We start from the raw sequence: 11,672 nt of genomic DNA on the forward strand, positions 1-11,672 counted from the left end.
AAAAAAAAAAAAAAAAAAAAAAAAGAAAAAGAAAATGAAGCGTGGGTCGAGCGCAATGTACCTAAAAATTATACGTAAAAAGGAAAAATATTATATATTTTTTTTAATTTCTTGCCCTTGAGCAGCATGCAAAATAGGAACCTAAAAAACAAACGGTTTGCATTTTTTCGGAACAGGTCCTTTTGCATAAATTTGGGCTCTTGAAAAAACATTGGATTTTTTTTTTTTTGTTCGATCCCTTTCCCTAATTGCAATGTTTTTAAAGGCTTTCATTATGGTGCATACAATGCAAACCGTTCCTGGGGGATCATATCGGGGACAAGTGCCTTCCTCATTTGTGTAGATTTTTTTTTTTTTTTTTTTTTTACAATTTTTCCATTTTTTTGTGTATGTTTTACTTTTCCCAACAAGAATAGGGTTTATAAGAGTGGGATGCCTCGTTCCGCGATTTAAGCACAACACCTTTTTTGCCCATGTTGTCATGTACACAATGCAGCTTTTAAAGTTTTATTTTAAATAATTACTTTATATAATGTGTATAAGTATTTGTGCTGGTGCACACATTCAGAGTTTTGCTTTTGCGCGCACTCCCCTCTCAAAGCATACGTTGCTGTGTGGGTGTTATACATATGAAGAGTTGTCACCCGCGAGTTGCTACATATTCATGTGACCAAATTGATTACCGTTGCTTTGTACATTTCTACGCAGAATCCCAGGGCAGCAAAATTCATTGTGGCATTTTGTGGTTGTGTATACAAAGTATGCATTTTTGCTTCTTCCGGGAATGCGACCAAACTTGTTTGAAGGCACGTTGGAGAACACACCGGAAAATTTCCTCATGTGCAGGCTCCACAGTGTGCTGTGCTCCACCATTTAAGAAACAAAACAAGTGTGCCCCCCTTTTGTTACATACTTTTTGAAACTTGCATTTGAGCGTATTAAGCTCTCATATGACAGACATATAATTTTCATGATTGTTAAAAGGGCCAACCTTTTTTTTTGTGTAAGCATGCTGACCATGCCTGGTAGACAGTTTAAAAAAGAAAAAAAATTATTTTAAAATATTTTTAAATTATTCCATTTGTGTACCCATTTGTGTTCACTTTTGTGTTCACTTTTGTACGTTGCCCCCGTGGGTACTGTTAACAGTTTTTATTTCCCCTACGGGAATAATTTCCTGGCGCAATTTTTTTTTTTTTTTTTTTTTTTTTTTGCGTATATTTTGGCTAGGCGCGTTAAAAGGGAGCATCCCGTGAAAGACCACGTAAGCGAGTTTTCATGCATTGGATGATCACTCATGTGGGGCCCCCTTTCCAGACACGTAAACAAAGGTTGCACGTGACTTCTGAATGATACGCGATGAAATACAAAGTGTAAGGGACATACATATCGTACATTTTAAGAGGAAAAGCAAGAATTTTTCATTTTTTTCTTGCACGGATGAAGGAAGTGAAAAGATGTCCTCCTAATTAATCACCAAGGGTTCTCTCATTCTCTTTTGAGCCCGAAGAGGAGAGAGAAAATACGTGACGAAAAAAAAAAAAAAAAAAAAAAAAAAAGAATTACAAGCAGTATTGGAAGCATAAGGATATGTGTACCTTTGTGAGCTTCAGCTAAGACAGGCGATTCGAATTTTTTTTTTTTTTTTTTAAGATAGCTCCGCGTAAGGTATAGGACAATTTTTTCCTCAAAATTTGAAGGGATTTATAACCAAATTTTGAAGCAACTTTGAATTGTGCGAATTGTTTTTATCCATTTGGAACGTCGTAAAATTTTTTGAGTTGCTCCAAAAACGCGTGTGTAGGAGGATGCGTTCCAAAATAATCGCTTCCCCTCGCGCAGCAGTTAGGTTCCCGCTTCTAGGAGTTTAACCGCACGGGCGTTCAATTTGACGCCATCGCAGGAGAGGCCTTATATCAACGTGTGAGAAAACACTCCATGGAGGGTAAAATCCAAAAGAAGTACAAAGTGGTGAAGAACGAAGATGTGAACCATCGGTATACTATCAACGACGTAGAGGTGTACTTCCCCTACGAGCTGTACGACTGCCAGTACAATTACATGTTGAGCGTTTTGAATGCATTGAAGAAGAAGGAAAATGCCATTTTGGAGTCCCCAACTGGGACGGGCAAGACGCTATGTCTGCTTTGCGCGAGTATTAGTTACCTGGTGGACGTGATGGAGAAGAAGGGAGCTTTCACGGAAAATATAAACATCACGGAAAATAAAAAAAACATATCATTTGATTTTAAGGAAAGTGAGAATAGTAAAGGTAGCCCAACGAAAGCTCCTCCTCCAAATGAGTTCCCCAAAATAATTTACGCATCTAGAACCCACAGTCAATTGAAGCAAGTTATAAAGGAGTTAAGAAATGTGTATTTTATTAAGAACAATGAAAAGTACAAACTTATGACAACCATATTGGGTTCCAGAGATCAGCTATGTGTTCATAACATTAATTACAATTATAAAGGAACCATGTTGAATAATATGTGTAAGAGGGCGAGGAAAAATGGAGAGTGTATGTACCACAATGGAGTGAAGCACATATACAAACTAAAACATTTATTTACTATCCCTATGGATGTCGAAACACTTTGTGAGATAGGAAAAGGGAACTCGGTAGGGCAAAATGTCCTTTTTTGCCCATTTTACGCTACGAGGGAAATTCAAAATGAATGTCACGTAATTCTACTTCCATATAACTATCTCTTCGAAGAGAGCACAAGGAAAATTCTCAAGCTGCACTTGGAACATTGTATCATTATAATTGACGAAGGGCACAATATAGAAACTGTTGCGGAGGAAGCGGTGTCCTTCAAAATTAAAGACTCCGACTTGAATCTCTTTCTGGAGGGCATCAAGGCTACGCTAACTGTGTTAGACAAAGTGAAGGATGTTGATAAGGAAATGAAAGAAAGAATCAATGTGGACGAATTGTTCATACTGAATAGGAGTATCACAGCGTTGATCTCCTGGCTGGAGAGTGAAAGGTTAGAAGAAAATAAAAAAAATAAAATTAAAGAAAAGCATAAGACATATGAAGGGAAACAAATTTTTGATATTTTTCAAAAAAACAATATAAACATAACAAAGGATAATTTTGATAAGTTTCGAAATTTGCTTTCAGCCATGGTGGAGTTACTGAATAGATATATCAACGACTATAAGATAACCCATATGGACGTGAAAAATATTAACAGGTACATCGCTACGATTGATAATATTCGCAAATCCTTCAGCATTCTCTTTAGCGATATAGTAAGAAATTGCATTGAATATTTTCAATTGTACATTAATGAAGAAAAAGTGGCTTATTCTGAATGTAGTGATGTGAGCAAAGTATATGATAACATGAAAAAATTTACCATGAATAAAACAAAAATTGTTTACGATAAGTATAATTATACCATGAGCAAGAATATATCACTTTTGTGCTTTTCTGCCACTGCAAGTTTATTAGGAATTATAAAAGAAAAAGTCAATTCGCTAATTGTAACGTCTGGGACACTGTCCCCAATTGAACCATTTTCCAAACAACTTAGTGGGAATTATTTTTCCTTCAAACATATCCTTGAAAATGACCATGTGATAAAATCTCATCAGCTATTCGTTGGGTGCATGACGCATTATAATAATCAAATTTTACTCTCTACATATGAAAACAGGAGCAATGAAAATTATATGAAAGCGTTGGGGAATTGTATTTTCGATCTTATTATTTGTATCCCATATGGTGTGTTAATTTTTTTTTCCTCGTACAGTTCTATGACTGAAACGGTAAATGCTTGGAAAAAATTTAAAATTTTCGAAAAAATAAATTCTTACAAAACCATTTTTGTGGAACCAAATAAAGCAGCAGAATTGAAAGACGTCCTACATCAGTATGAAAATCTTATCAAGAAGAAAAGGAAGGGAGCTATTCTTATGGGCGTTTGTAGAGGGAAAATTTCGGAAGGTATAGACTTCAAGGATGACTGTTGTAGGGGAGTCATTATTTGTGGTTTGCCATATGGAAATGTGTATGACACTAAAATTATTTTCAAGAAGGAATTTCTCGACCATTTTAAGTACGAATCTGCTGGAAATGATATGCTGGGTGGGGATAGTGGAGCGGGTGCTCTATCAAACAACACTACATTATCAAACAGTTCCAAGGGGAACAAATGGTACAATGAAGAAGCAATGAGATCGATCAACCAGTCGATAGGAAGAGTCATTAGACACAAAAATGACTATGGGTCTATTTTCTTTTTGGATTCCAGATTTTCCAACAACCAGAGGATAAAGGAAATCTCCAAATGGGTCAGGACTCACTTCCGTATATATAGAGACATCGAACAGATTCAGAGTGATATAGACAAATTTTTTGAGCTCTTTAAGGGGATACAACAGAACAATCTGGAGGCAAGCGCCAGTGCAAGTGCGGGGGAAAATACCAAGGGGGAATGGAATAGCAGCAGCACTACGGAAAATACACGTAGTCATATGGAAAAAATCGGAAAGAATTTTCAAGACTGTTATATTAAGAGTAGTAACAATAAGAGTAGTAGGAACAAGCATTCCATGGCACAGAACAAATTTGTCTTCAATCCTAGTAAGAAGATGAAAAACCAACCCAAAATACTTAGCATGATACAGAATATCACCAAAGGGAAAAAACAGGAGAAGAGTATTTTGATCGATGATAACAAAGATCTGAATATTTTTAAAAGTGGTGATGAGGTGAGTACAGAGCAGCCTGGTGGAGCTAAGCTCTCCAGCACCAAGTTGGACAATGCCAAGTCCCTCATATCATCCTTTAGGGAAATTTTATCGAAGGACATCTACGATCAGGTTTTCAATCTCATCAAGGATACCAAGATGAAGAGCAGCGAGAATAAGTACGAGTTGATGATTAGCAAAATTTTGGAGCTGGTCGTTCAGAATTTTGTTCAGGAGAGAAGGGAAGCCTCAGGTGCGGGAAAAGATGCAAATGGATGCCCTAAGAAGGGCGAAGATGACAAGGATGACTCTCTCAATGATACATATGTCCAATCAAGTGCAACACAACCCTTCAACGATGTAATGACCCCGCGTCAGTTGAAGATGGTGTGGGAAATGTTGGTTAACCTCATTAACAATTTCTTGCCAGTTCAAGAAAAAGAAAAATGTTTTTTAGTACTTCAGAAGAAGTTTAAGGAGAGGGCCACGGACTTTGACGAGTTGGACAAGTATGTGTACAATTATAGGCTGGAAAAAATTGAGATTATTTAGGTAGGGGAATGCGCTGTGAAGTGTAGCATATGTGTCTTTTGTTTTTTTTTTTCCTCCTTTTTTTTGCGCAACTCCCCCGTTGTACAATCATTAAGGCCCTTTTACTAGCAAATGGCCTAACATCCAATTGAATTTCGTGTGTGTTTTGTGCAGCCTGTCTTTGACCAGCCATTCAAGTGGTTACCACACCCCTTCTACATTTTCGTGGTCATGGGCCATTGCAACGGCTCAAACTTGGAGCAGCTTTTTCGTGTGCTGCACCCCAATCAGTCTGACTTATCTCCTCTGTCTTACTAATTCCTTTTTTTTCTGTGTCCAAACGAAAACTTTTTTTTTTTTTTTTAATTTTTTCAACGGATGAATTGTCAGATGTTTCGATGTCCTTTTTTTTCCCAACCTGTTTTGCACCATTGCGGAGGAAACCCCTTTGTAAGAAAAAAAAAAAGAAATGGCCAAGGAGACGGCGAAGGTGCGCTATGTACACGTAGCCGTTTCAAATGCCTCAAGAGGACCCGTTCCGCCAGGGAATGCTTAAAAATGTCATTCAAATGTAACGATGCATTTTTTTTTTTTTGTTCAATAAATATTTACTATTTATCTGTATAAAGGAGTTGTACATGTGCCGATTAAGAATGTGTACATCTTCAAGGAGACTGAAACAAAAAAAATTATGTTTAGCTCTGGTAACGAACTAGGGGAGGTAGTTTAGCCCTTCCACTCTACTACTGTACTTGTGCTGTGAAGTGGGGATAAAAGAGAAACAAAATAAAAAGGAGCGCAGATGAACATAAATAGGCATATACATAAAGGTGCATTCATATATTGTCCATGTGGGGGCAATTAAGGGTGGGTCCGTTTATGTCTACTCACCAGCCGATTTTCCATGTGCTTTTTGAATCTGTTGTATACATATTTTATTAAAACTACAAAGGTGAAAAACACCAGGGAGGCCAAGAAGGTTATGAGGAATATCTTCAATAGGCTAGCGTAGGGAAGAAAGGGAGGAGAGAATTCCAAGGGGGGGTGACCATTTTATTGAATCTGAGCATGTACATATATATAAGGTACATGTATTCAATTGGCGTGGTTCACTCAGACACCTACCCGCGCGTTGAGCTCATATTTTTTAAAAGTTCCACATTGGAGTTGTCGGCGGTTATGGGCGAGCCAACTTGGTGTCTCTTCTGAGACAAGTAACTTTGGAGGCCACCACTCGGGTTGTTCTTGTGGTAGTCGTCCCTCAGGCTGTTGGTGATTCTTCGCAGGATATCTGCAAATGGGGGGAAGAGCACAAATTGGGGGAAAAAAATAACAGAAAAAATGGGGGAGAAAATTAAGTGGACTGTTGAGCGGCCAAGTATAATGCAAAGGTGAAATTACGTGCGCTGTTCGTTCACCGCAGGACAATCCCTGCAGCCAAAATTTTAATCATCACAAAAAAAAAAAAAAGGAAAGCCACATTATGAATTTTTTTTTTCTTCAAATTTTACCTTCTCTGTTCTCTTCGTATTTTAGGACAAACTTTTTCGTCTGCGCTTGTTTTAGCTTTTCTTGTGTTTCCAATTCAGAATCCTCGAAATGACCGCGATGAATAAAACTGCCGCAAATGCACGTACTTCCCAGGCGGGACGAACTGTCCAAACAACCCACATTTCTTACGCCTTTAATTCCGCCCCCGTTCTTTAGCCTTCCCAAGTGTGCGAAATTTTCGGGGTTGATATAGGTTGTCACTTCTGTCGTATCCATGAATTTCCTTTTCGCAGCAGAGACAGACAGGGAGGAAAATGGTACATGGGTAAAATTTCTGTACGACTTTTTTTTTATGAACAAATTGTCCTGTGTAGGTTCAGGGGTGTGTACACGTTCGTGGCGCCACAGCAGCGGATGTATAGTCCACAAAAGAAATTAAAAGGGTCATGTGATTGTGTAGCGGTGGTGTTTGCGATGAGACAATACGGTGCGAATGTATAACGGCAATACACACAACACACGCAAAGTGAAGCAAAAAATTTAACACAAGGGACGTGAGTTTTTGTAGGGCTCAGAAAATTGTAAATTTTTTTTTTCCCATCCTTTTTTTTCCCACTTTTGCTAACACATTTAAGGAGCAGAAGGGAGAAACAAAATGGAATGGCGAAAAAAAAAAAAAAAATAATAACAAAATAAAAGCAAGTTAAGGTCAAATTAGGAGCATGTTTTTATGGCTCATAATTAGAATAATTCTTCACCACAAGTTGCATTTGTGTGTTGCTGGTGTAGAAGTTAAAAAAAGCAATCCACTTCAAAAAGGAAGAAGAAATAAAAGTAAAATGAGCAAGTGCACGGACGAAGAGGTAAGAGGACAAACACAATAGACAAATGGGGAAACTGCAAATAGGACAATTAACTGGCAACCACGAAAAAGAAGGTAACAACTTCTCTACTTCTTTTTTTGCTTCTCATTTTTTCCACATTTCATGTTTTTTTTTTTATTCTCAAATATCGCCATTCGCGCTTGGACACATTTGTGCACACTTGAAAAAAAAAAGGGAATGCTACTTTTGCCTAATTTCTTCTTCAGGTCTACACGCCATGAATGAGAACATGGTAAGAGGCATTTATCGTCCATGCACCCCAAGCGTGCTTCGGACTAAGGAAGACAAGGAATGCTCTGCTTTTTTTAGCAAGTCGGGTACTTCATTGGGCACGCTCGTGGGCACATGCAAGTTTGGAGGGTAATTCTGCACCAAGTTGGATCAATTTTGAGGTATTTTTTGCAATTTTTGAAATATCTGCAATTTTTTGCCAAGTAGAGGACAATATTTCACGCCACGAAATGTTAAAAAAATCACCTTTTTTCTCCCCCCTTTTACGCACCAGAAACATGAATGGCTCGAACGTACCAACGGAAGGGGACCCCATATAAAATGCCCCCAAAATAGGACTCGCCCCCCAGGGTACCGCACCGAATGAATTGTTTTCACATACGAGGGGTTAAACAAATAGGAGGACTAACAACATGACTGTGTGGACAAATCGGATTAGTGGGAAACTGTTTCATCATTTCATTTTTTTGGAAATCCTTTTTTTTTTTTTTTTGTTTTTTCCTTTTCGCAAGATGTCTTTCCAGAAATGGCCTGATAGGGGGACGACTGCTGGGCAGGAAGAAGAACCTACTTTGCTAAAGCGTCCCATTTTCATGAGCGCAACTATAAAAAAAGAAGAAAACCGAATGGACGGAAAAACAGACCAGAAAAGCGATGAGTATTAAAGAAGAAGAGCATCATTGTGCATTTAATATTGGGGGGAACCAAACATGTGTGGACCTCTATACCCTGTTCATAGCGGCCATCAATTTTGCATCTCCCCAATTTTTGTGTTACAAAGGGAGGCATATTAGTTTGTGTCCGAGTTCCACTTTCTTCGCGCGCTGCAAAGAGGTATGTATCATTTTGAATTGTTTTAAGGTAAATAGGAGCCTTGGCGCCAGCAAGGTCCTTGGCAAAAAGCCTTTGCAAAGGAGCAGTTTGCTGTTGTTTCATCAGGAGGGTTCAGAATAATTACATGCAAAGCCACATGAATTGGTGAGTGCCTATTTTGCTCTAGTAGGGGGGCCATACCTGCCGCGTTCTTAAATTATCGTTTGCAATTTTCGCAAATCAACATTTGTGGCGCAATGGGACATGATCAATAATAAGAGAAAACGGTGGCAACACCGGGATATAGACAAATGATATTTGAGGGGTGTGCACGAGCGAGGCGCTTCACGACAAGGGACCCGTTTCTAATTGGAGCATCCAAGTGAGGGCGCGAACAAAAAGGTTAAGAAAAGCACTAGAAGAAAAAATTAAAAGAAAACCTGTTCGGACGATTGCCTATACATTAAACAATCGTAAAGACATCTTTATCCCTGTTGAAAAAATATTTGTGTTTTGTCCCCTTCATTTTGCGCTTTCTTTTTTCGCCAATTGAATTAAATTCCGGAGAGCTCCCGGCACCTCACGGGGAAAACCTCGCTAATTCCACCTTAAAATAAAATAAGAGGACACACACAAAAAAAAAAAATGTAAAACCGTTTCTACATACAAAGAATGGTGGATGCACACTGCTGTTGCATCATAAAGGAAAATATGTTTTACTGATTTGTTTACTTCCCCCCCCCCACCCACACACACACAGTTGGTATTATAAAACCTCTTCTGAGCTGAATTGTATATCGGTTTGGGTGGCATTTTTAAGCTCCATGTTAGTGCTATTTAACGAGGTACGTTCTTGTCACCCCTAAATGGTAACCTATACCTCCTAAGCGAATATAACTGACGAAAAAAAAAAAAAAAAAAAAAGTTACCTATCGCTCGTGGAGACCTCGATAGGAATGCCTTTGCGTGAGCTCGCTAGACGTGGATACCCGCACCCGTGTGTACACGTGTGCGCAGACATTCATTGCCACGACGCATTACCAATACGCACTGTACAAATGATTAGGAAAATATATGCGGTACGCTAACAGCCATTTGTACCGCTGTGCCTCTTGACTCCATCCCGGAGGATGAATGTGTAAAGCCTGCATACACATCGCAAGTCTTTAATTACCAAGCTATTCATTATAGTTCGCCTCGCCAAAATATTATTCTCCGCGCAGTAGCATGTTTCTACTTTTTTAGGAGATTTTCTTCTTCGAGCTACTTTCAAAATATTGATGAGAAAAGGAGAGCGCCAGTTGTGTGTGTTACGGTGTCATTTTATTCCTTTTCCTGAACCGATATTTTTGCCTTCTTTTAAGGCTGTTCTTTTTTTTTTTTTTTTTTTTTTTTTTTACCATTTTTCACTGCGCATGATAGTAGAAATTATTATTCGAATGACAGACGCATATTTGTTAATGTAGATACGCATACGTAAATACACACCCAAATGTGAATGTTACCAACTGAACAAAAAAGTCCACGTAAAGATACACACATGGCACATGTGCCTGTGGAAATGCATCAGTGACAAAGGTCATTCGAAGGGACTTTTCGTCTTTACGTTATTATGACCCTCCGCTTGTTTGCTCATATACGCACCTGCACATTTGCTCATTTGCTTATCTGCTTATTTGCACATTTGCTCATTTGCGTTATTTGCTTATTTGCACATTTGCTCATCTATCCGTATACCCCTTTGGGCGTTTACACAATTGGTATGTCCCCCCGTGGCATATCCCCCCCAAGTGTTAGTTCACCGCAGCCTGCCCTTTGAGGCACCCTCATAACACTGCACTACACGTGGGAGTGCATCCACTCGTCATTAGAGCGAATTGCATCCCGTTGTCCATTGGGGGCACCAAATTTTTGTTCATAAATAGACGCTCCTTAACTGTGTCGCCGTTTCCCTGTTACCCTTTATTGTGGGCGTTTATGTCTGCCCCGATTTATTCTTTTGTTTTCCTTTTCTACTTGCTCTGCTTTGCTCGTCTTTGGGACGCTTTGTTCCCTTTCGTTGTGCTTTCTGGTACCACACCCTGATTTACGGGTAGGCCCTTTCTCTCGCGGAACGCACTCGCTGCAACTTCACCTGTGTCCGCTTTCCCTTTACACCCAAATAGTATCATTAGTCAGAACAGTAACAATTACACAGTGTGTTGGAAGCAGTGGGGCTAGTGGTAAATACGGGGCTTTTCATTAGCATTTTTGTACATAGACATAACTAAACGAGGAAGGAGGGTAAAAATCCTCATTCCGTTTGTAGTAGCCTCGCCATTTTTGCAACTCGAACGTGAACACTGCCGATTTGTGTGACATACCAACGTGTGCAAATCATTGCCATTGTTAATTTCCGCAGCGGCAATACGTTTGTGACATTTTGAGCGTCTGTTTTTTGGAGGTGCCTCTTCACACACATTGCGAGGAACACTCTGCAAAAGGGATGAACTACCCCCCCACACACACACCTGCGCAACGGGTACATATGTAAAGCACCTATAAAGGGTATATATACATGTGCCGAGCGTAGTGTAAAATAATTAACCTGTGTGAATAACATATCCCTATCTGCACGTACATGAACCCACAAGTGCGATGCGCGTTGAGTGTATATACACGTTATGTCAAAAGTGCACATATAGTAGCAGTTCTTTGCTGATTTATACATGTGATGACTCCCTCATTTGTTTTCGCTACCGTCCGTACCCCCTCAAACGGGACTCTTAAGTGTGCGCAAGGAGAGACCTATCCCAAATTGTTGGCTCAAGAAAATACAACTCCCTTTTCCGCGAGTTGTAATAAAAAAGGGTTTAGGAGTTATTTGAAAAATGCTTTCTTGAGGATATATATATATATATATTTTTTTTTATCGCATTATAGGTACATATATAAGCGAATAATTAGTATATGTTTTTTTTTTTCTTTTTTTTTCCACGCATTTGGTGTACCCTTTTTTTTTTTTTTTTTTTTTTTTTT

The 11,672-nt window shown here is 38.9% G+C and overlaps 2 protein-coding genes across 2 annotated transcripts; one reads left to right on the forward strand and one right to left on the reverse strand.

Moving 5' to 3' along the window:
* Positions 1-1,938: 1,938 nt before the first annotated feature.
* On the forward strand, positions 1,939-5,256 carry AK88_01782 (uncharacterized protein; the record flags this gene model as incomplete). Its single annotated transcript, XM_012479417.1, has 1 exon — positions 1,939-5,256. One exon carries the CDS (start codon positions 1,939-1,941, stop codon positions 5,254-5,256), a length of 3,318 nt encoding a protein of 1,105 aa, XP_012334840.1.
* Positions 5,257-5,947: 691 nt separating this feature from the next.
* On the reverse strand, positions 5,948-7,002 carry AK88_01783 (uncharacterized protein; the record flags this gene model as incomplete). The annotated part of the gene is made up of 4 exons (XM_012479418.1): positions 5,948-5,992; positions 6,127-6,238; positions 6,361-6,526; positions 6,747-7,002. 4 exons carry the CDS (start codon positions 7,000-7,002, stop codon positions 5,948-5,950), a joined length of 579 nt encoding a protein of 192 aa, XP_012334841.1.
* Between the last annotated feature and the right edge of the window lie 4,670 nt (positions 7,003-11,672).

This window comes from Plasmodium fragile (genome assembly GCF_000956335.1).
Source record: "Plasmodium fragile strain nilgiri unplaced genomic scaffold supercont1.16, whole genome shotgun sequence".
In the NCBI taxonomy this organism is placed as follows: Eukaryota; Apicomplexa; class Aconoidasida; order Haemosporida; family Plasmodiidae; genus Plasmodium; species Plasmodium fragile.